Raw genomic sequence first — 21484 nt, forward strand, 5'->3', positions numbered from 1 at the left:
TTTTGAGGCCGAGATTGAGCACAGGCTTCAGTGTAAAAGGTGAGCAACAAATGCGTCCTCATTGGACAGTTTGTGTTGCTGTGGCGCAGCCTTGCATGGGTTCGTGGACAGATCTGGGGAATCTGATGGCAGTTGGATTGAGAGCTGCACATTTGTGCGACCAGACAGCAGCAGCCATTGTGTGGTCACATGGACAGCGTCACCTCTAAAAATTTGATTTTTCAAAGTTCAGAAACCCGTTAGATTGCCTCTATCAACCCTTAAACAGCCTTCTCACCAGCTAAAAGCTCCGTCCATCCGCTGGACTTCAGCACTTTCGCGGGGCTGAGATAACAAGCTCCAGCGGAACCCCCCTGCTGAGCTGATCCGTGCCCGCAAACCCCGACCGTCTACCCCATCCACACCTCCTCCGGTCACCGGCCTATCGGTGGCCCATTGATTTTTTCGGCCTTTCCCTTTCCTCCCCTTGAGTCACGATCTCTATCCATCCTTTGCCGGTCCAATTGCTATTTCTACCGCCTCTGGGAAGCATCTTGTTCTGGCTAGAGAACCATACCGTTCTCCTGTCTCTTCAAGATGGCCTCTCTACGGCCCTTGGCCGCGTCCCTATGCAGGGCAGTCTCCACGAGGGGTGTCGCCTCTGTGCGGCATAGCTCCTCTTCGACCTCTGCCATCGCCTACAAGGCCCTTCGCCGTCGCTCTGCGCCTCTGCCCGTGAGCGACAGCCCTCCAGTCTGGTCTGCTCAGGCCGCCGTCTCCAACATCCTCTACGAGACCCCGGTCCCTTCTACCGCTCCTCCCAAGCGCCACATCCTCAACTGTCTGGTCCAGAACGAGCCCGGTGTCCTGTCCCGTGTCTCTGGTATTCTGGCTGCCCGTGGCTTCAACATTGACTCTCTTGTTGTGTGCAACACCGAGGTCAAGGACCTGTCCCGCATGACCATTGTCCTCACTGGCCAGGACGGTGTTGTCGAGCAGGCCCGCCGACAACTTGAGGATCTCGTTCCCGTCTGGGCTGTTCTCGACTACACCAACGCTGCCCTCGTCCAGCGTGAGCTTCTGCTCTGCAAGATCAACATTCTTGGTCCCGAGTACTTCGAGGAGCTCCAGGCCCACCACCGCGAGATCGCTGCTGGTGACCTCGACGTCGACTACGCCCACGAGGCCATCGAGCGCAGCCTGTCGGATATCGCCAAGGACTTCCACCCCAGCAAGCTGGCCATCAGCCAGGCTCTCCGACACAAGCACGAGCATCTCAAGTCCATCACCTACTTTGCTCACCAGTTCGGTGGCAAGGTTCTCGATATCAGCACTAACAGCTGCATTGTTGAGATGTGCGTCATCCACCCCTTGCTCTACCTTTTCCATATACTGACATTCTCTGTAGTTCCGCCAAGCAGTCCCGTATCGACTCTTTCCTCAAGCTGATTGCCCCCTTCGGCATTCTCGAGTCTGCCCGCACTGGTCTTATGGCCCTGCCCCGATCACCCCTGACTGAGGCTCCTGAGGAGGCCATCATCAAGGAGGCTGACGAGGTTGTCGACGCCAGCCAGCTCCCCCCTGGTTAAGTCACGATATCATGGATGGTGGCCCGGCCCCATGGCGTCCGGCGAGGAAAGGATTTGGTTTAGTTGATTTAATTCCAATGACTATTTTGTTGTTCGTACGCCAATGCTCCGCCTCCAACCCAGTGTAGAAACAAAAAAAAAGACACCAGACATGTATACATTTTCCGTTTAGAACTTGCCCTTGTTCACGACAAAGCCCTCAAGAGCGGCTGAATATTGTCAGTTTGAGCCTGATAAAGATTGTGATAAAAACTTACAAACAGCGGCCCAGAGACGGTTCTCGGCCTCGGGGAACACCAGAGATCGGGGGCTGTAGAAGACCTCATCAGCGACCTCCTCGGGGTGTCGAGGAAGGCAGTGCATGAACTTCCAGTCCTCCTTGGCACCTCCTCGCTTGGCAAGGTCGTTGGTGATCTGGAAACCGGCAAAGTCCTTGAGTCGCTTCTGGGTATCGGCCTCCTGACCCATAGACACCCAGGTATCAGTGACCAGCACGTTGGCGTCCTTGACAGCCTCCTCAGGCACGTTGGTCTCGAGGAGCTTGCCAGGGGAGATGACGCCCTCAGCAGCAGAGTTGATGAGCTGCCTCATGTTATCAGGGATCTCATATCCCTTGGGAGCGGCAACCGAAATGTCGACACCCATCTTGACGCAGCCAATAGCCAGGTCGAAGAGGACATTGTTGGCATCACCAACCCAGGCGACCTTGAGGCCATTCAGATCAAGGCTAGCTCCCGTGCTGTTGCTAGCCGGGAATGTCTCATGCAGAGTGAGGAAGTCGGCAATGGTCTGGAGAGGGTGAAAGTCATCGGAGAGGGCGTTGATAACAGGCACGCTCGAGTGCTTGGCAAGAGTAGCGACATCGGAGTGAGGTCCAACTCGAGCAACCATGCACGAGGTCATGGAAGAAATGACAACAGATGTGTCATAGAGGGATTCGTTCACCTTATCGAGTGTTAGCACTAAGTCACGTTGATGGTCACAATTAAACCACTCACACCAAGTTGAATATCATCCTTGCCCAGGAACATAGGGTGACCACCAAGCATAGTTACAGCAGCTTCAGTAGAAACTCGGGTACGAGTGCTACGCTTGCTGAACATCATGGCAACAGCCTTGCCAGCGAGGCCACCGCTGAGCATGCTATGAGGAGCTCCGCCCTTGACAGCAATCTTTCGGGTGTTGGCATCACGGACCAAGTTGGCAAACTCGGTAGGGGTCAGATCAGCAATGGTCATGAGATGCCTCGGGGTAGTGGCCTGTGAGTAGGCTCGCTTCTGAAGGCCATTGACGGCACCTCGAGCGATTCGGAAAGCAGTGGACTTCATGGTGAGGGGACGGACTGGCGGGGTCAGTGAGAGGCTTATATGATCTCTAGGAGTATGAGACTTGCAGATCAGATGTCTAGATGTATCAATGAAAAGAATTGAAAGAGTTTATGCGAGATCGAGTGACGAAGTTTTATTGAGCCAACAGCTGGAGGAGTCATGCTGCATGCAGAGAGCAAGCTCCCGGACCGCGGATTGGCGTCTGCCCAATGAAGAGCCCTAAGAGCTATCAAGACCCATTTTTATCTTTTACTCACGTACTCCGTACAAATCTCTGTAATATTTTATCACAGCTGTTTTATAATCGTAGAGCTCTCCCTAGCTTTTTAAGGCATATACGGCATCTTGAAGATATTACAATTCTCATATTCAAATGCACTTTTTACTTGAAGTCGATATACAGAGCCATCACCGAGAAGCCGGATTTCCAATGGCGATGGCCCTGTTGGTCCACTAACCTGCACGCTAATGTGGTGACAAGGGCGCGCCTTCTGCAGCGCAGTGACAATGAGGTCCCTGTTTGTTGGCGGTGAGACGTTGCAGGGAAGGGTGAGAAGCATGAGCTGAGATTTTGGGGAGTTTCTGAAAAGTGAGTTCATGAAGATCATTATTGGTGTATGAAGAATGGAGAGCTCAACATATTCAGTCATCCCATCTCCCGTGTCACGTGCCCGCTGACGTCAGAAACCCTAAAATAACTTGAGTGCTGGGCTACTACACACCAGAGATGGCATGGGTTTTGAAGCATAGGATCACTCCTCTCAACTAAATACCTACTATACCTTTTCGTCTAATATTTGCAACACTCACCATATGACGTCCTCACATGAGAGGGTCTTGAGGGAGGGTCACCGAGCTCGGAACAGGCCCCAACCCCGATCTCCAGGGCCAATCGCCACGCGAACTTTCCTCTTTGGGCTTGGTGTGGGGCGCGGTTCCTGGCGCGGGCCATTGCGAACCAATCATACCCCGTACCTCCCCACATCCTTATCAATCCATTCCCACCCTGCAACTTCACCATCGATGACGAGTCGCCCGTGCTAACTTGCCTCCATCAACTGTCTTACACCATCACGTTGTTGCTCATCATCTTCCATTCTCTCTTCTGTGGTGTTTGTGACACTTCATCCTCACATCTATCGGGTTACCTCATAGCCGCGACCACTTCAACGACTTACGCGCCTTGTGCGCACCTCAGCCCCATCACATTAGGCGGCCTCACCACCGACAACAGCCCACCATGACCGCCCCCGACGAAACCGAGCCTCTCCTCTCGCCAACGCAGGAGGAGCAGCCCACCGAGAATTCTCCTCTCCTTGGGGATCGCGATGATCGACATAGCGAGGTTGACGAGCATGAAGAACCCTCGACCGAGCCTCAGGCTCAGGACGCTAAGAGCACCCGGTCATCATGGCGATGGCCTTCGATTATCGCCATGGCCTTCCTCGGCATCCTTGTCATTCTCATTATAATCCTCGGCTTCCTTGTTCCTCCCGCCGTCAAAGAGTATGCCGAGAAAGCCGCCGTCCTCGAACCGACAAACTTGTCCATCGAGAATATCACGACCGATGGAATCCGAGCACGAATCCGTGCAAATGTCTATCTCGACGGCTCACGTGTCGACAACCTGAACTCTCGTCGCATAGGAAAGGCCGTTACCGGTATTATGCGAAAGCTTGAGACCAAGGAGACGACCGTCCGAGTTTACCTCCCCGACTACGCCGAAGCTCTTGCCGGCACCGCCGTTATCCCACCTTTGGTTGTCGATGTTGTGAATGGACACACTAATGAGTTGGACTTTGTGGCCGAGGTCAGCCCCGGCAAGGCCGAAGACATCCGAAAGATCGCAAACGACTGGTTGGATGGCAAGTTGAAGCAGCTCAAGGTGGTGGGCAAGACCCAGGTTCACCTCAAGTCGGGCATCCTCCCTCTTGGAGCCCACGATGTGGCTGAGACCATGGTTTTTGAAGGTCAATCTCTCTACCGTTCCTTTGCCTCTTTGTACTTGGGCCAGAAAACCCTACTTTAATCAAATCAAAAGTGCTTCCCTTGTTCAGAACTCGACTAATATCCTCACAGCCAACAAGATTCCGTCCATGCCCGACTACAAGATAGAACGTCTCGATCTCCATGATCGCCCGGTAGACGGTCACGGACGGAAAGTAATTGAGGCAGACGTATCCTTGACTGTGCACAATGACTACCCAGTGTCATTTGAAGTCCCGACTCTCGGATTTGAGGTCCTAGTTCCCAACTGCGACTCGTCACTGCCCTCTATCAGTGTTGCAGACGCCATTACCGACCCCATTCACATTCGCGCCAAGGAGGACGTCAAGGCAGATGCCAGGGGAGTCATCCGTGATATACCAGAGTCCCTTACACGGGCGTGCCCTCATACCAAGACCTCTCCCTTGGACCACTTTATGGATCGCTATCTTCATGGCGAGGAAGCCCAGGTCTTTGTGCGAGGAAAGAAGCTCAATGATTCAGATACTCCAGAATGGATCTCGAATATCCTTGAGAGCATCACTGTTCCCGTCGAGTTTCCTGGGCGATCATTCGACAACTTTATCCGCAACTTCTCACTAACAGATGTCGACTTTAAACTACCAGACCCTTTCGCTGATGCCAACGACCCCAACAGCCAACCTCGGGTTTCTGGAACGACACAAGTGTTGGCAGCTCTTCCGCCTGAGCTGAACGTTGATCTGGCGGTCGAGAAACTCCGCGCCAATGCGGACTTGTTCTACGAGAAGCGCAAGCTCGGCGAGCTCAACCTGCGTCACTGGGAAAAGGCCAACTCTACAAAGATCCAAGACGACGCGAACGATGAAGTCCTACTCAACATCACCTCAAGAGTAGTCGACGTACCCTTGACAATCACCGACGGCGACGTATTCAGCGAAGTGATGCAGAAGCTACTCTTCGGCGACGAGGATCTCATCCTCGATATCAAGGCCGAAGTCGACGTCCAAGTCTTGACCGTCCTCGGAATCTTGACGGTCAAGAAGGTTCCCGCAGAGGGCAAGATTCCAGTAAAACGTTCGTCTTCGTTGTGGTAATCTCTTGCACCCCCCTCGAGGATCACAGTCCTCCATCACACACACACACACACACGCTGAAGTATTTCCTTGACGTGCCTCGCAACTCTGTCGATAGCCACCGCTGACCAGGCTGTAGGAGTTCCTGGAGACACGCTCAGCAAGCTCAATCCTCAGGTTGGAGAGATTGAGATTGTCGAGACCTCGGAGACGGGCGTTCAGATGAAGGGTCTTGTCAACATCACCAACCCTACGCCCTACACAGCCGTGGTCCCCTATTTCAACATACATATTCTCCATGATGGTCAAGTACTCGGAGAGGCTATATCCAGGAACGTCGATTTCGGTCAGGGCGTAAACACAAACATTCTCGTCCACGCAACTTGGGATCCAGCCCGGTTTGGAGGAGACAAGGCACATGAAGTTGGCCGGAAGCTACTATCAGACTACGTCTCTGGCAAGAATACGACTCTCACAGCAAGGACGCATAAGGGAAGTATCCCCAGTCTGCCTCTTATTGGAGACGCTCTCTCCAAGATCAACGTCACTCTTCCTACACCACGGATAAGAATTCCAGGCGAGGATGAGAACGAAAAGCCACGGTTCATCGCCGATGCCACCTTTCACATCCTATCATCTACAGCCACTTTTACTCTGCTCTCTCCTTTGCAGTACAACACTCTTTATATCGAACACATCAACGCCACCGCATTCTACAACCACACCGAACCAGTCGGTCAGATAATCCACGACTCTCCCTTCCCAGCAACACCAGGACGCTCCCAAACTCCGCGTCTCCCTGTGGAATGGTCCCCTGGAAGCGTGGGCTACGGCAAGCTCAAGGAGGCACTGGGCGGAACGCTCAAGCTCGACGCCGTAGCCAACGTGACCGTCAGGCTCGGGAGCTGGACCGAGAGTCTACATTACCGGGGCAAGGGCATCGGAGCAAAAGTCAGCCTGTAAATGTGTGACTGCGACTATCTCGAAATTGTTTTGGAGTTGGCGGCTCTTTGTCTTTGGAGTTTGGGTAACTATTGATCCACGATGGGTTAGCGTTTTTAGGATGAGTGTGTAAACACGGCTCGACAGAACATCGAGATTCAAGAACTTGTTTTTTTCTTTTCTTTATAGTAATTGCTACCATTATAGACTCATACTGTTTTCGCTATCCATGGAAATCAGCATCAGAGACTTCCGATTGGGGCTCAAGAGTTTGTTCATATATCAACAGCTTGTTCATAGCTACGAGTTCAAGCCTGAGCTTCAGCACAGACCTTCGTTCAGTCATTGGTTCAGAGCTATTCACATGTATACCAAAATACAATAGTTAAAGGGATGGACAATGGCCTGCCTCATGCTATCCTTCTACCAAGGGTATAAGAAGGGCACAGTGCCAGTACAGTGAGATGGGTTTGACTATTCGTTTACGCATCATCTTGGACACAGCACAAGCATTCTATACATCAAATCCACACTCAAGCATCCAACACAAAGTCATGCCTTCAACCACAAACAGCCAAAGCTGCTTTCACGCTTGCAAGACAGCCGGGGAGGTGTCGAGCAAGGGTGAGAGCCAGCGTGGAAAGAAGGGCGACGAGACAGCAGCTATGCAAGAGGAGCTGGAGGCTATGTTATTGGCGGCGGATGATCTAGGACAAGAGATGGACGAGGATCAGGACGAGATACTCGAATACTGGATCTCGGAAAGGTAAGAGTCTAGCTCTGGCTGTGTTGTTGACAACCATCAAGTGATGAGTGGAATGGAGTAAACAGGAGAGAACAACCTGTTGGTGGTAGAAAGTAGAAAGCATGTCGTGGTTAAGAACTCTGGACATTCACGCAATAGACCTAGACACAGTGGTTAGGTAGATAATCAAGACGGCACACATACCTGGAGCTATCTTCACATGGTGTCAGCAGGAAATAACAAACTCAGTGAGCACATGAAATAAGGGTAAAGGCACCTTTTTGATCTGAAACTGTCCATTGCCCGGTATTACTATTCCCAATAATCCTGTGTCGTCATAACCGATACTCTTTTTTACGCAAGTCGAACACCTGCTTCCCGACGCTTCTTGAGTTGCTGCTGTGCCGCCAAGCTCATGCCGGCAGACTGGCTCGCGTCAAACATGCTCTGGGCTTCGCGTCGCTTCTCGTCCTCGATCTTCTTGAGGCGCTTCTCCGTCTTGCCCTTTCCGCTTCCCTTGCCGTGGAACTGGTGGCTGAGATGCTTGAATGCCTCCTTCTGGTCGAGGGCTCGTCCGTGCTCGTCCGTGTACTTGAGCTCGACGTTGGGCTTATATCCGGATGAGAACAGCTCGGCCATGCGTCGTGATTGTTGCTGATCGCGCCATGTGTTTTGCTGCCGAGCCCATTCCTCGCGATCACGTACTGACATCCTGTCGAGTTTACCGCTCATACGGTCACGCTCACGCTGGTGGCGTGCCTGATCATCCAGCTCTTCCTCCAGACGTCGCTTCCTGGCCAGGAACTCTTCTCGGTCTCGCAAGTTGCTGTACTCGGTATCACCACGTGCATCTTCGACGAGACCACGCTCTCTTAGCAGCGCTAGAGCGGCGCCCATTCCCTCTCCAACAGCCTTTTCTTCTTCAACACCAGTCTCGTCCACTTCGTCGAGCGCCGACGTTGCTGGCTTCTCATCTTCAGGCTCATGTGCGTTGTCCTCCATGGGATGATCCTCGTCGGGTTCTGGTGATTTTGATACTGTTTTTGGCTTGCGAGGTTTACGCTCTTCGTTCTCGCCAGGCTTGCTTAGTCCAGCCACAAACTCCGATACCTCGCCCAGAACAAGTCCTCCCTCCTCTTGCTCAGCGTGTTCCGGCTCATCTTCTTGTTCCTTGAGCTGCTTGGCGATGTCCTCTGGTCTGGTCTTCTTCCGCTTCTTCAAGGCTTTCTTTCGTTGAATTGCGAGCGATGCCTGAAGATCATCGTCGTCCACAAAAGTATCGTCTCCTGTCTTTCGCTTCTTGCTAGCTGCGCCGTTACTGGAATCGACATCCATGGCATTGCTGTCAGCAGGCGCTGTATCTATAGGAAAGATGTCATCCTCATCAACAGGCTTTTGTCTTGTTCCCTTGTTCTTCTTGCTCTTCTTGGGCTTCTTGACCTTGATCTTTGAAGGATCCAGGTAGTCTGAAGAAACAGGGGCATCACCTGTGGGTTGACACGTTAGTTCTAGATTTAGATATTCATGGTTTGAGAAAAACTTACCAACAATGTCATCAAGACTGACACTCTGGATCTTCCGCGCCTTTTCAGTCGGCTTATCCAGAATGTCTGAGAGCTCTGCGATGGCACCATCCATGTCGAGGGTGAACTTCTTGGTTTTCTTGCCACCGATTTCATCGTCGTATTGCGCAAGAATACTCCGTTCACCTTCCTCTTCATCATCATGAGGGTTGTAACCAGGCTTCTTCTTCTTCAGGTCAAGCCTCTCGGAGAGCTTTTCGGCCTCTCGCATGTTCAAGTTCTCCAGCTCATCGCCTTCGGCTTCATTCTCCTCGATCGTGGTATCCTTGAGCGTAAGGATCTGGTCGTCTCCGTCCAGGAAATCAGCCGTGTCGTGCGCAACCTTGATGCCCGCAAGGTCCTTGGAGGTGTACTGGACTGCAGCCGCAGCAGCAGCTTCGGCCGCGGCCAACTCCTCTTCGAGCTTCCTGGTCTTGGCAATCTTCTTCTGTCGCTTCTTCTGGCCCATGAGCCAGTCCTTTGCGCTCACATCGCCACCCTCTTCAGCTTCTCCGAAACCTTTGCCTTCAATAACAGCATGGAGTTGGGCCTGGTCTCGCGCTTTCCGGATGGCGGCAGCCTTCTCTTCGCGTTTGCGCTTCGCATTCTCAGCCTCCATGGCCTTGTTGTAGTTGTCGTAGGCCTGAGCCTGGCGGCTCTCGAGCGTGCTGGCCACTTCGCCATCGCTGTCGGCGTCATTGGACTCTTGCTTATTCGATGTGTCAGCTCCCGGGACAGGCAAGGGCTTCATGCCCAGGGAGATTCGAATGCGGTTCGTCTCTTCAATCGTCGCGGCGTCCATCGTTGCTATCGTTACCCTACGCGAAGGCGACTTTCGGTTTTGATCAAGGATATGAATGCATTACGATAAAGAAATGACGGGATGGAGCAGGCAGACGCGCTTGAAGTTGGCACGGACCACTTTGCGGCTGCGAAAGCGGATCGGGCATCACGTGATATGCTTCCAGAATTTCCTTTATCAAGGCCGCGATGAAATTTTCTTTCCCTTCTCTTTTCCTTCTACAATCACGGATCTGTGCCCAGCGATCCTCTTCTCTTCGGAGTTAGGGTCGATTGCTGTGCAGCTCGATAATTCTAGGGAGCCATCAACTTGCTATGGTGTCAATCATCCTATCGACAGGTCCAAGAGTAAACGGGTGCTTCTGGCTGCTTCATTCGCTGTCGCAAGACGGCTTGAGTGATTTGGCTGCTGCATCCGAGACGCTATATTCCACCCCCCTTTTCCGAGGCCGTCGGTCGGTGAGGTTGGGGAAAACCATGGTCTGCCTACATATTTAGACTTTTACACCCATTTTTACGTGATGTCAGTGTTCTGCCACAACGAGAGATGTTCAACTCTTGGCAGGCAAAGGTCTAGCCTCGTCCATGGGCAATGTCAAGCTGGGTCTCCGACTGGTCACTGTCAAAACGCCGTTGTTCCGGCCTGCCGGTTGCGTTCAACCCCAGACGATGCTGATCACTTCGTCGGACCGACGCTTGGTGATGATGCATGGCTTCGGGTCTTGGCCTGAATCTGGGGACAATGTCACCTCGGCAGGAGTAGAAACAAGCACTTTCCACGATCTACGGCCCGTCTTCGGTGCTGAGACCCCAGATGTGACTAGGTTGCATTTAGTTGAAGTCGGAGTCTCCTGTGAAGGGTTTGTCATGAGCACGTTTTTGGGAGTTATTGGATGGAACCTGCGACCCCTGTTGAACGGCTTGCATGCATAGGGTAGCTCGTCTAAGCTGTCAGTGAAGCTTAACATCGAGTCTAACGATCCCTCCACGCGGGTCAAGGGAAAAAGAGACACCAGTACAAACATGTTGGCTTGTCCTCTTCTCAAGATGATCAATAGAGTATAAGAAGAGTAGATAAAACAGATCTAAGACACTACCTTTATCACGATTGATTTTAATCATTTTGTTGGATCTTCTACAAATTCACTCATTATACTTGAACGGAGCTTCGGAACTTACCTTGATGTTCTCGTGTCTTGCTTTTTCTTGTCCTGCCTGCCCCCGTGCCTTGCTGGTGTGTGTTACACTCGGCCATTTGAAGCCGAGCAATATTTCATCCGTCCACTCACGCTTGCTTGTCCTGTCAATATTCCAAGTTGAATATGAATATCATGAGATCGTGCAGATTTGGTCGGCGGCATGTGAAGGAGGGCGGGTACCCCACACTCCTCCACAGCTGCCGAGCTCTGGCCCTCTCACATCCATCACCTGAACATCACTGGAACATTTCGTCACATGGTCTCTGGCTGTAGACAATGTCTCAGTGTTATCCGCCGCAAGACAGTCAGATGAGACGTTTTGGGACAAGCTGTGAGCTTCCATGGCTTGAAGAGAAAAAAACCACCACGGGTCGATGTTGACGATGGTTTCTCACTCTGCAGCATACCCCAGGTGAAGACGACTATAGCACAAGTTTCCACTTCCATAACGGCTGGGGATCGTATGCACCGTTTACTCGGCCTCATTCTAAACATTCGGCCCTTTGAACCACACCTCGCTATCCCGCAACGGCTCACGATCACTCCCCCATGGGCGCCTCCGCATCTCCCCATTCGCATTCCGCATCTAACCAACTTGGACGTGGAGAGATTCCGTATTCAACCCCCTGGCCGACATGCCCGCCGTCTATAAGATGCTCACGATGGACCTCATCGATGTTGACGAGGCAGTCTCAAGCCTATCCGTCAACACAACAGCTTCTCTGATACAGCCCTTCATGTATATCCTGTCTTCTACTTTCCTCCTCGGCTCCCTCGCTCTTCAGAGCGTCTTGGGTAGACCGGCGGATAAGATCCAAGTGAGACAATCTGGCATCGAGGACTTTATCAAGTCCGAGAGTCCGATTGCCATCGAGCAACTTCTGTGCAACATTGGTTCCGAAGGTTGCCATGCCAAGAATGTTCCCGCTGGAATCGTCATTGCTTCACCAGACACACAAGATCCTGACTGTGAGTCCCGTGATCCGAAATGTATAACCTCAACTAACAGCTGTCAGACTTTTATACCTGGACTCGAGATGCTGCTCTTGTCTTCAAGTATATTGTCGACAGGTTTATTCACCAGTACGATGCTACTCTCCAGAAGCGCATTCAGGAGTACATTGCCTCTCAAGCCAAGCTTCAGGGCGTCTCCAACCCCTCTGGATCCCTCTCGGATGGCTCTGGCCTTGGTGAAGCCAAGTACTATGTCAACCTAAGCCCCTACACTGGTGGCTGGGGTGAGTTGACACACGAATGCTGTGACTTACACAAGTACTGACAGACTCTAGGTCGACCTCAACGTGACGGTCCCGCCCTTCGAGCCACTGCCATGATCACTTATGCCAACTGGCTGATCTCCAACGGCTACACTTCTACGGCTAATGACATTGTGTGGCCTGTTATCCGCAACGATCTTAACTACGTTGCTCAGTACTGGTAAGCAAACCCGCTTATCCATTCATTACTACAAAGACTAACCTCCATAGGACTCAAACTGGCTTTGACTTGTGGGAAGAGGTCAGGGGCAGCTCATTCTTCACGACTGCTGCTCAATACCGAGGTTGGCTCTAGCCATGCCAAGTCTTACTCTTAGTCGCGATGCTAATCCATATCACAGCTCTCGTCGAAGGTAGTGCCCTTGCCAAGGCGCTCGGCAAGTCTGGCGACACCTATTCCAACATCGCGCCCCAAACACTCTGCTTCTTGCAGACCTACTGGGTCTCGAACGGTAAATATGTCGACTCCAACAGTAAGTTGTACCCCCAGAGACTTTACTACGTTGTTTACTCACAACTCCCAGTCAACGTGAATGATGGCCGCACCGGCAAGGACGCCAACAGCATCCTCGCATCTATCCACAACTTTGACCCCAGCATTGGCTGTGATGCTGCAACATTCCAACCCTGCAGTGACAAGGCTCTCGCCAACCACAAGGCGGTCACCGACACTTTCCGTTCCTACAACCTCAACAAGGGCATCGCACAGGGAACTGCTGTAGCTATCGGAAGATACATCGAAGATGTCTACTACAACGGCAACCCCTGGTATCTCACCACACTCGCCGCGGCTGAGCAGCTGTACGATGCCGTCTACGTCTGGAAGCAGAAGGGATCCATCACTGTGACTGATACATCTCTGTCGTTCTTCAAGGACCTGGTGTCGAGTGTCTCTACTGGTACATATGCCAGCGGTTCGACCACTTTCCAGCAGATTATCGATGCCGTCTCGACTTACGCCGACGGATACGTTGGCATTGTTCGAAAGTACGTGGGTCCAAACGGTGCCCTCGCTGAGCAGTTCTCCAAGGACAATGGAACACCCATGTCTGCCGACGATCTGACCTGGTCATATGCTGCTTTCCTCTCGGCAACTGAACGCCGAGCTGGAATTGTTCCTCCCACTTGGCAAAAGAGTTCTCCTTCGGTTCCCAACAGCTGTGGATCAAGCACAGTCGCTGGATCATACACATCGGCCACGCAGACCTCGTTCCCTCCTTCGCAAACCCCCCAGGACGGCGTGCCAACTCCCACCGGGCCAACCCCCACCGACGGAGGACCTACTTCCTCCCCCACAAGCTGCGCCATCGCCACATCCGTCGACGTCACCTTTGAGGAGGTGGTCAAGACCGAGTACGGCGACACCATCAAGATTGTCGGCAGCATCGCCGCCCTGGGCAGCTGGGACACCACGAAGGCCATCTCCCTGAGCGCCTCCGAGTACACGGCGTCGAACCCCCTGTGGAAGACGACGATCTCCCTCACGGCTGGCCAGGCTTTCGAGTACAAGTACATCAACGTCAAGAAGGACGGCTCGCTGGTGTGGGAGCGTGACCCCAACCGTTCTTACACTGTCCCCAAGACTTGTGAGACTAAGGCTACCAAGTCGGATCAGTGGCAAGGATAAACTTGGGGAGTGATCCGGGACCGAATCTAAACCTGCTTTAACGCCGATAGAAAGGAGTAAGGGAAATATCTCTATCCCTTCTACAGCGAGAGAGATGGTGGTCGAGTCTTGGACAACATAACCGCACTATGTCATGACACAAAAACACGTTCTGACGACGCAACAAAATTTCAACATACTGCACAAAGATCCCATCCATTCGTGTATATAGTCCTCCTTTTTCTGCCCCCCTGGAACGTGTTGTCGGCTCAGGTCGACCAGGCCCCTATTCCACGACTCGCAAGAAACGTCGCTACGAGTTGGCTGTTAGGGACCTCAATAGGGAGACAGGATACTTTCTTCACCCGTTCATAGTTATTACTGAATGTCTATTTATGTCCCCTTTCAAGTTATTTGCTGTTTCGAGTTTGTGAATATTCGGCGGTTTTGTTGGGAATAGGGGCTTTCATCTCTCAGATTGACAATCACCCATTCGCAACTTTCAAAAATGTTGATAGTTTCTTCTTGACATGAATTCATTTGATGTGTCTATGCCTGACTTGCTGCCTCCCTCCAAAACGCATGATAATCGTTGACACATACAAGTCCCATCTCCCCTCCTCCTTGGATAACAATCCCGACGGGTTTGCTCCATGTGATATATCCCAGTCCATTTGGCCCGTTTGTCCCTCGTTCCGTGTTGTCCTCCATCTCTTATCCTCTACGCAAACTCATCGTCCGCCTCCTCGATAGAGTTCTTGATGCGCACCAGGATAGTCGTCTTCCACTTGTCGAGCTTGCTGATCTGGTCAAACTGGAACAGGCGGTCGGTGAACTGCTCCTGGCTCTTGGCCTCGATGGCCTCGCAAAGGTCCGTCAGGAGCTGGTGCTCGCGCTGGGCGGCGAACGAGGGGTCCATGTCGCGGTACTTTTCCAGGGCGCGCTGGGCCGCCACCAGGTCGCCGCTGGCCAGGTGGCAGATGCCCGCCTTGAGGAGGTAGTCCTTGACGCTGTACTTCATGAGGTTGTTGTTGATGGACTGCTCCGCCACGCGCTCGTACTTTTCGATGGCCTTGTAGTAGTCGCCCTCGATGGCGGCCACGTCGGCAACCTTGAGCCAGAGCTTGTTGGCAAGACTTGGGATGTTAATAGGTACCCATGAACAAAAGTGTATATTAACTTACGCCGTGGCATTATCACCCTCGTACCAACTAGCAGCCAGCTCGTAGCACTCGAGCGCGCTCTTTGCGTCGCCGAGATCCACCTCGTACAGCTCACCCAGGTTCTCCTTGTGAGAGGCAGCGCGGCGGAAGTTACCCTTGGCGCAGTATCGGTCGACGGCCACGTTCAGACACCTGGCGGCGGCTTGGGGATCGTCCTTGCGGTAGGCCTTGAAGGCATCGACGAGGGTGTTTGCGGCGTCATCGGGCTCCTTGAGCTTCTCGGTCTGGATCTGTGCGGCCTGCTCAAAAGCCTTTCCGGCTTCGACATCTTTTCAAGTTGCCTAATCAGCTTGCGTTCGGTGTGTATCGGCTAAAGGTAGCAAGGACGCACTCTGCTGCTGCATCTTGAAGGCGTTGGCAGCCTGGGTAAAGAGGTCGGCGGCATCTTGGTACTTTTCCTCTCGTCCACCAAAGAAGCTGAAGCCGCTACCTGCGCCCTGCAGGGTCTTTTGGGCCTGTGAACAGAAAACGTGGTCAGTATTCGTTGCGACTCGTGTGCTTATGGCGTGTCGGGTGTTGGGGTCGGAGACAATGGCGGGGGAGGGGTTACGGAACCTTTTGGAGGAGGGCTCGAGGATCTTGGGCCATGGCTGTGAGGATTCGCTATCTGGGTATCAAATGAAGTATGTCAAAGTAGAAGAGGAAAAAGAATGAGCCACGTTAGGGTAAGTTTGGCTTTGGGGATGGGCGATTGAAGACGTAGGTATCGAGGTAGAGTTGAGGCTGAGCTATGACGACGGGGTCGCCTGAGCCACATTTGGTTTGGCACAAGTGTCAGAGCCCGGTTAGTGGGGGTTGGGTCTGCCTTTACCGGCGCATAAAATAGCCGCCGCCGATCCCTTCAAAGATTGGAATTGGTATCACGAGAGATTGATAACTCAACGATACACTCTCAATCACGATTAGAAACTCTGATGAACCGACGACATTCAGAGAACGCATTGGAGTTCGACAATTGGCCTACGATCAACCACAATGGCACTCTGCTCATCCTGCCGTCTCGCCCTCCGGCGCTCCATCACCACACGATCTATAAACTCAGCGACAACTCGCACCTTGACGACAAATTCAAGCTCGAAATCGACTGCCGCCTCCATCCTTGAGAAGCCCACCTGGTCCGTCCGCAGTCTTCTCCCCTCATCACCCTTATCGGCACCGGCAGAGACCATCACACCCGCCCAGCTCCACCATCTCCTCCGTCTATCGGCCCTCCCTCTACCTCCAACACCAGCCGACGAAGCTGCCATGATCAATACGCTACAAAACCAGCTGCAATTCGTTCGCGCTGTGCAGAGGGTTGACACCAGTGGTGTAGAGCCTCTACGGGCCATCCGCGACGAGACAGACGCAGCCCACAGCGAAGTCACCATAGGACTCGCCGACCTGGATGAGGCATTGAGCAGTGAGGTTCTCGTGGGTCATTATCAGCGCGCGAGGAGGGTTAGGGATAAGGTCGAGTCGGAAGCTGAGAAATGGGATGCTTTGAGTACCGCGGGTAGGACTGCGGGAAGTTATTTTGTTGTCGAGAGTGGGAAGAAGGATGTTGAGGGGATAGAATGATAAAACACAAGTTGCAGATATGATACCCATTTGGACAACAAAAAAAGCATTGGCATAATTATATCATTCGCCATGTAATTGCACGCTCTTGAATCTAGAGCATCCGCCCTCCACCGAAATACCCTTCTAATACCGTGTGTGGTGTGTATGAACCCAGAAATCTATACTTCATATCATCATGGCCGCTCACCACCATCCTTCCCCTTCCCCTCAGACCGCCCGCCATCCTATGAAGACGTACCCTCGGGTCCATCCTTTGGTTTCGGCTTGGGCACCTTTTCGTACGCGTTGGGACTCGGCGCCCTCTTCTCTTTACCCTTCCCGCTCTTACGCCCCCGCCGTCCGTGGTCGTGTCCGTGTCCGCAGCTCTGTCGCTTGCCGCCCGCCGGTCGCGCGCCTTCGGGTTCCGAGTCCGAGTCTGAACCGGAGGACGAGTCGGAGGAGGATTCGTCGCTGGATTCGTCGACGGGCTTGGGTTTGTGATAGATGCAGCACACTAGAGAGACAAGATGTTAGCACGTACTCGAGAATATCCGTAATCAGAACATACCCTTGGAACTCTTCCGCCCGAGACCCTCGTTGTCCACAACGTCCTCTGCCCACTGCACCGACCGTCCATTGGAAGTATGTGCGCCTCGAAGTCTCAGGATCCGCGGCGCTGACTCGCCAGTCTCGGGCTCTTTGGGGGTCTCGGTCTGTGTCTGCGCAGGGGCCGGCGCATTGCTCTGTTGCTGCTGTCGTTGTGACATGATGTATTTGCTCATGTGATGGTATTCAAGAGTAGAGAAGGAGAAGAAAAAAGAGCGTGGGATGAGTTGGACGAAATATTTGTTTGCAAAAGACCTTGTCACGCGCTGGTTATGGAAGCGGATGGCAAAGGAATGAATCGTCGTCGGTCATGGAGGGGCTGAGCCCAAAGAAAAAATCCGGGGTTCGCCCCCACGTCATCTCCTGTCAATGAGGTGATGTTTAAGCCACTCACTCATAAAGTGCATATCCTTTTCTTTGAATGCCTTGTTTTCTTTTAGGTGTGTTATACAAATACTACTACAGTCTATGCTTTCATGCAAATAGTATACATGTGACATTATACAGCGTCAAATCTTACACTCGTCGTCATTCATCATGACTTCCTCAGTCGTGCTCTCATTCAGAGTTCATCTGGGCTCCTCTCCTCTCCGCCTTGGCCTTCTTCTTCTGCCCCTTCATGCTCCTTCGTGGCCGGCCTCTCTTGTGCTCCGCAAGCACTCGTGGTTTGTTGTTCATCCATCCGTTGATGGGTCGACGAGATCCAACGAATCGACCTTCAGGGCTGTAAACGTCGACGGCTGGCCAGTCCGGCTCCGGCCCCAGCTGTGGCTCAGGTTCCCTGGTTCTCACAGGTTTCACGGGTTTCACCACAACTGGTTTGGTATCCCTCCTTTTCGCCGCAAGAGCCAGGAAAGGATCAGAAAATTCCCCCTTCTGTGTCGCTCGCTCTGCAGGTGGTGGTGGTGGCTCTTGGGGCGGGGTGATCAAGGGCCTAGCGACGTCTTGAGCCCGTACCTGAGCCACCAACTCAACGTAGCCAACACCCTCGATGAGGATATCAGTCGAAACCACTCGGAACGGTAACCGATCAACCGTCAGTCCGACTGCGTTCTTCCTTGTCAGGGGACCCGCTCGTATCTTGGTAACGTCGTGAGACAACTTGAAGGTTCCAGCATGTCGCATCTTGTCTCCAACACCAGGGAGCATAATACTCGGGACGCCAATAGACTCGCGCGTCTGCTCCTGGAAGGCAATCGCCTTGTCAGTCTGTGTGAGATGCTCCTCCAAGGGTGTAAAGTTGTAGGCGAGGAACACCGTGTTGGGGTTTTTGGGTGTAATGCGAATAAGTCCTCCTCCGAGGATAAGCGACTTCCCTGGCTTCATAGAGATCTGCTCAGGGACGATCCGTTTCTTCATGATCATGGATTGTCGGCACTCCTCCTTGACAAACAAGTCCAGGTCGCTTCGTGCCAGACCCGGCAGATCAATCAGCTCGCCCTTTCCGTTTCCAAATGGTACTCGAATCGGCGATGCGGTCGTTCCAGGGAGTGACGAAACCAGTGGCATATCGGGATAGTTCTTGGCGGGCTGCGCCGGGGGCAGCAAATCTCCAACGTCCACGTCTTCCCAGTCGCCTTCTCCGTCTTCATCGACAGCAATTGACTCTGTGTTGACGGCCTCCCGAGGATATGTCGATACCGATGCCCGCTCCGCATCTTTGCCCAAGTTCATCCTACCCTTGGGGTAGACAGCTTCAAAGAGCTGACTCTTACCCACGTTGACCTTTCCAACCATCCAGCCCGCACCACCACGACGCCAGATATCTTCCTTGACATCGTTGGTCCACCATGCTCGTCGCGCACTAACACACTTGACGTTGCCCAGTCGCACACGGCCTCCAAGCCGACCCAAAGCGTCTCGTAGCGTCTCACGCAGGTAGGGCATCATTGAATCAACAATCTCCTTGGTAGGTCCCAGCAAGTCTCCACGAGTGATGATGAAGCTTAGTTCTGTTTGCCGATCCTTCTGGTACTTGCCCGATCGTGATCGTCTGTTGCGAGTCCTTATGGGGATGTCTCCAAGCAAAACATTGAGTCGTGGGATCAGTGACATGGGAAAGTCAGCGGCGTCGATAACGTGGTAAATGTGGTTGTATTTGTGCGGTGACTCTTCGATCGTTTCGCGCAGCGACTCAACCGTAGGATGGTACATGGTGACTTTGGCAGTATCGCTCGTAGTGCTATAGTGCTGCAAATTGTGGCATCGGTCGCATACAGGTTGCTTGTCCTGAGGAGGTGCTTCTACCATATATTAGTTTCAATTGCATCAATGGACAGGAAATATACCCACTGGGAGCAGCATCGCCCTCTGTCTCTGCCCCAGACATCATGAGGGACGGTTTCAAGCCAAGCGCCTCCAGCTGGCTCTGATCCAACGTCTTGAGCACATCATCCACAACTCCATCCTCTTCGCTCGCCGTGCGCTTTGGCTCATATGCTTCTGGGTTCAACCACTTCTTGACTCTTTTGCTATTCAAGTCAAAGTACCCCAGCAGCTGAGGATCAGCCGTTTGCGAAAAGGCGCCACATCCTGTACAATTCAACGGAAGTCGTCTCCGAGGCTCTGCGGGAGCTTCTTTTGGGGGCAATTCGGTTTCGGTAGCGGGGGCATCTTGAACAACCGCCTCGGTATGGTTGAATCGTCGAGAATATAGTGTCGTGGTTGTTGAAGACGGCGCAGCTCTGGGCGTTCTGATATAACGAGCTGATCCCACCGCAGGACACAAGAAAAGAGGAACACTCGATGAAGCAGATGCTTCACCGATGCTGAGTGCCCGATTAAGCCATCGGGCCGACAATGCTCTGTGCATTGCGTTTCCAAACAGCTTCAAGGTTGAAGATGATCGCAAACCAAAAAAAAAACTCCCGACTTGGAAGAAATCCGCATCCAAAAAATTCCATCCCACTACGAAGATCCTTGGCACGCGACATGTGCGGCGGCCCCACTTGAACATTTCCCATCCCGGGTCAATGCTCGGCCCGCACTTTGTCGAAACGCAGCAGGGTCTGGTCGATTTTACTGTCGACTTTTCGAAGCCATCGCGAAAGCCTCTGGATCTCGGAAAGAACATTAGCGCATTTCCAATCGAGGGTTTGCGTGGTTCAAGATGAGGTCTCTCGGCGAACGTCTCAACACACTTCGTAGGGTAAGTCAATTGTGCACAATGCCTTGAAGAATAGACCGCTGACAAGCTTTACAGAAGGTAGATATATCTCGCCATTGAACGACCGAAAGACGACCCAATGCTTACACCGTGTACAGCTAATCAACATAAAATGCGGTCCCGGCGCTGCAGTCCTCCCCCCGGAGGTAACTAGAATACACATGGACTTTGCCAAGAGCCTCAAGGGTCATATGGGAGCCAAGTTGGTCACTCGGTCTACACAAGCATATCATATCTAACGTCCCTTCCAACAGAAAGTTCTGGCGAGAGAACCTCCCCCGGCTAAAGTACCACAACCCCTCGGTCCCCATGATCGTCAACCGCCACGCCCAAAGCGAGAACAAGCCCACCCTCTCCATCTATCTCCGCAAACCCGACGCATCCTCTCCACCCCCCGCGACTCGCAACCAGCCCGCCTCCTCGCGCGACAACCTATCCAAGGCCGCTCCCCCTGACGCCGATGAGAGGGTCGTGACCATCGACATGAGCGAGAAGCACTCGTCGCACATCCTCGAATACGTCCTGGCCGAGACCCGTGCCGTCGTCATCCAGCCCACCAAGGAGGAGATCCGAGAGCTGCAGGAGATTGAAGCCATGCGCAAGCAGGCCGAGGTCGACAGGGATCGCATGAGGGAACTCCGGGAGGAGAAGAAGCGCGAGGAGGACATGCTGAAGAGAGCCCGGGCAGCTGGTGGCGTTGGCGAGGAGGAGGAGTCATGAACATGAATGACGACGGACCAGAAAAGATGGATATGACGCTGTACAATAAATGTATTACTCGACGCCTTGAATCTGGCGGGTGTACAAGTTGGGGATATAAAAAATACCACCAATGTTTGTTTGATCTGTTAAGAATGGGTTGATGTTGAAGCATGATG

At 52.8% G+C, this 21484-nt stretch overlaps 10 protein-coding genes across 10 annotated transcripts; 5 read left to right on the top strand and 5 right to left on the bottom strand.

Annotated features, from left to right (window-relative positions):
- Positions 1-565: 565 nt before the first annotated feature.
- On the top strand, positions 566-1674 carry NECHADRAFT_59861 (uncharacterized protein). The gene is made up of 2 exons (XM_003051501.1): positions 566-1334; positions 1388-1674. The coding sequence occupies exons 1-2, from the start codon at positions 577-579 to the stop codon at positions 1566-1568; spliced, it is 939 nt and encodes a 312-aa protein (XP_003051547.1). The 5' UTR covers positions 566-576; the 3' UTR covers positions 1569-1674.
- NECHADRAFT_59863 (uncharacterized protein) lies at positions 1625-2896 on the bottom strand (the record flags this gene model as incomplete). The annotated part of the gene is made up of 4 exons (XM_003051955.1): positions 1625-1777; positions 1826-2513; positions 2567-2683; positions 2735-2896. 4 exons carry the CDS (start codon positions 2894-2896, stop codon positions 1737-1739), a joined length of 1008 nt encoding a protein of 335 aa, XP_003052001.1. The 3' UTR covers positions 1625-1736.
- Positions 2897-4136: 1240 nt separating this feature from the next.
- On the top strand, positions 4137-6900 carry NECHADRAFT_37937 (uncharacterized protein; the record flags this gene model as incomplete). The annotated part of the gene is made up of 3 exons (XM_003051502.1): positions 4137-4866; positions 4976-5938; positions 6077-6900. The coding sequence occupies 3 exons, from the start codon at positions 4137-4139 to the stop codon at positions 6898-6900; spliced, it is 2517 nt and encodes an 838-aa protein (XP_003051548.1).
- A 1078-nt stretch (positions 6901-7978) lies between these two features.
- On the bottom strand, positions 7979-9988 carry NECHADRAFT_92512 (uncharacterized protein; the record flags this gene model as incomplete). Its single annotated transcript, XM_003051956.1, has 2 exons — positions 7979-9111; positions 9169-9988. The coding sequence occupies 2 exons, from the start codon at positions 9986-9988 to the stop codon at positions 7979-7981; spliced, it is 1953 nt and encodes a 650-aa protein (XP_003052002.1).
- Positions 9989-11923: 1935 nt separating this feature from the next.
- Positions 11924-14090, top strand: NECHADRAFT_92513 (uncharacterized protein; the record flags this gene model as incomplete). The annotated part of the gene is made up of 7 exons (XM_003051503.1): positions 11924-12155; positions 12203-12242; positions 12405-12424; positions 12476-12623; positions 12674-12747; positions 12805-12936; positions 12988-14090. 7 exons carry the CDS (start codon positions 11924-11926, stop codon positions 14088-14090), a joined length of 1749 nt encoding a protein of 582 aa, XP_003051549.1.
- A 700-nt stretch (positions 14091-14790) lies between these two features.
- On the bottom strand, positions 14791-15636 carry NECHADRAFT_92514 (uncharacterized protein; the record flags this gene model as incomplete). The annotated part of the gene is made up of 3 exons (XM_003051957.1): positions 14791-15205; positions 15254-15560; positions 15624-15636. 3 exons carry the CDS (start codon positions 15634-15636, stop codon positions 14791-14793), a joined length of 735 nt encoding a protein of 244 aa, XP_003052003.1.
- Positions 15637-16183: 547 nt separating this feature from the next.
- Positions 16184-16912, top strand: NECHADRAFT_102522 (uncharacterized protein). Its single transcript, XM_003051504.1, has one exon. It carries the CDS (start codon positions 16268-16270, stop codon positions 16850-16852), a length of 585 nt encoding a protein of 194 aa, XP_003051550.1. The 5' UTR covers positions 16184-16267; the 3' UTR covers positions 16853-16912.
- An 81-nt stretch (positions 16913-16993) lies between these two features.
- NECHADRAFT_73562 (uncharacterized protein) lies at positions 16994-17612 on the bottom strand (the record flags this gene model as incomplete). Its single annotated transcript, XM_003051958.1, is given in 3 exon segments — positions 16994-17124; positions 17141-17348; positions 17403-17612. Coding segments are annotated over 2 exon segments (383 nt in total), but the record flags the coding sequence as incomplete, so codon positions are not given.
- A 386-nt stretch (positions 17613-17998) lies between these two features.
- NECHADRAFT_37842 (uncharacterized protein) lies at positions 17999-20252 on the bottom strand (the record flags this gene model as incomplete). The annotated part of the gene is made up of 2 exons (XM_003051959.1): positions 17999-19680; positions 19733-20252. 2 exons carry the CDS (start codon positions 20250-20252, stop codon positions 17999-18001), a joined length of 2202 nt encoding a protein of 733 aa, XP_003052005.1.
- Positions 20253-20549: 297 nt separating this feature from the next.
- On the top strand, positions 20550-21326 carry NECHADRAFT_78744 (uncharacterized protein; the record flags this gene model as incomplete). Its single annotated transcript, XM_003051505.1, has 3 exons — positions 20550-20588; positions 20705-20808; positions 20861-21326. The coding sequence occupies 3 exons, from the start codon at positions 20550-20552 to the stop codon at positions 21324-21326; spliced, it is 609 nt and encodes a 202-aa protein (XP_003051551.1).
- Between the last annotated feature and the right edge of the window lie 158 nt (positions 21327-21484).

Source organism: Fusarium vanettenii (genome assembly GCF_000151355.1).
Source record: "Fusarium vanettenii 77-13-4 chromosome 4 genomic scaffold NECHAsca_3_chr4_2_0, whole genome shotgun sequence".
NCBI lineage: Eukaryota > Fungi > Ascomycota > Sordariomycetes > Hypocreales > Nectriaceae > Fusarium > Fusarium vanettenii.

Excerpts from the sequence above, each read along its gene's own strand:
- NECHADRAFT_59861 (XM_003051501.1), top strand. The coding sequence starts at position 577 with ATGGCCTCTCTACGGCCCTTGGCCGCGTCCCTATGCAGGGCAGTCTCC. Across the intron at positions 1,335-1,387 it reads AACAGCTGCATTGTTGAGAT|TTCCGCCAAGCAGTCCCGTA; the intron begins GTGCGTCATCCA and ends CATTCTCTGTAG.
- NECHADRAFT_102522 (XM_003051504.1), top strand. The coding sequence starts at position 16,268 with ATGGCACTCTGCTCATCCTGCCGTCTCGCCCTCCGGCGCTCCATCACC.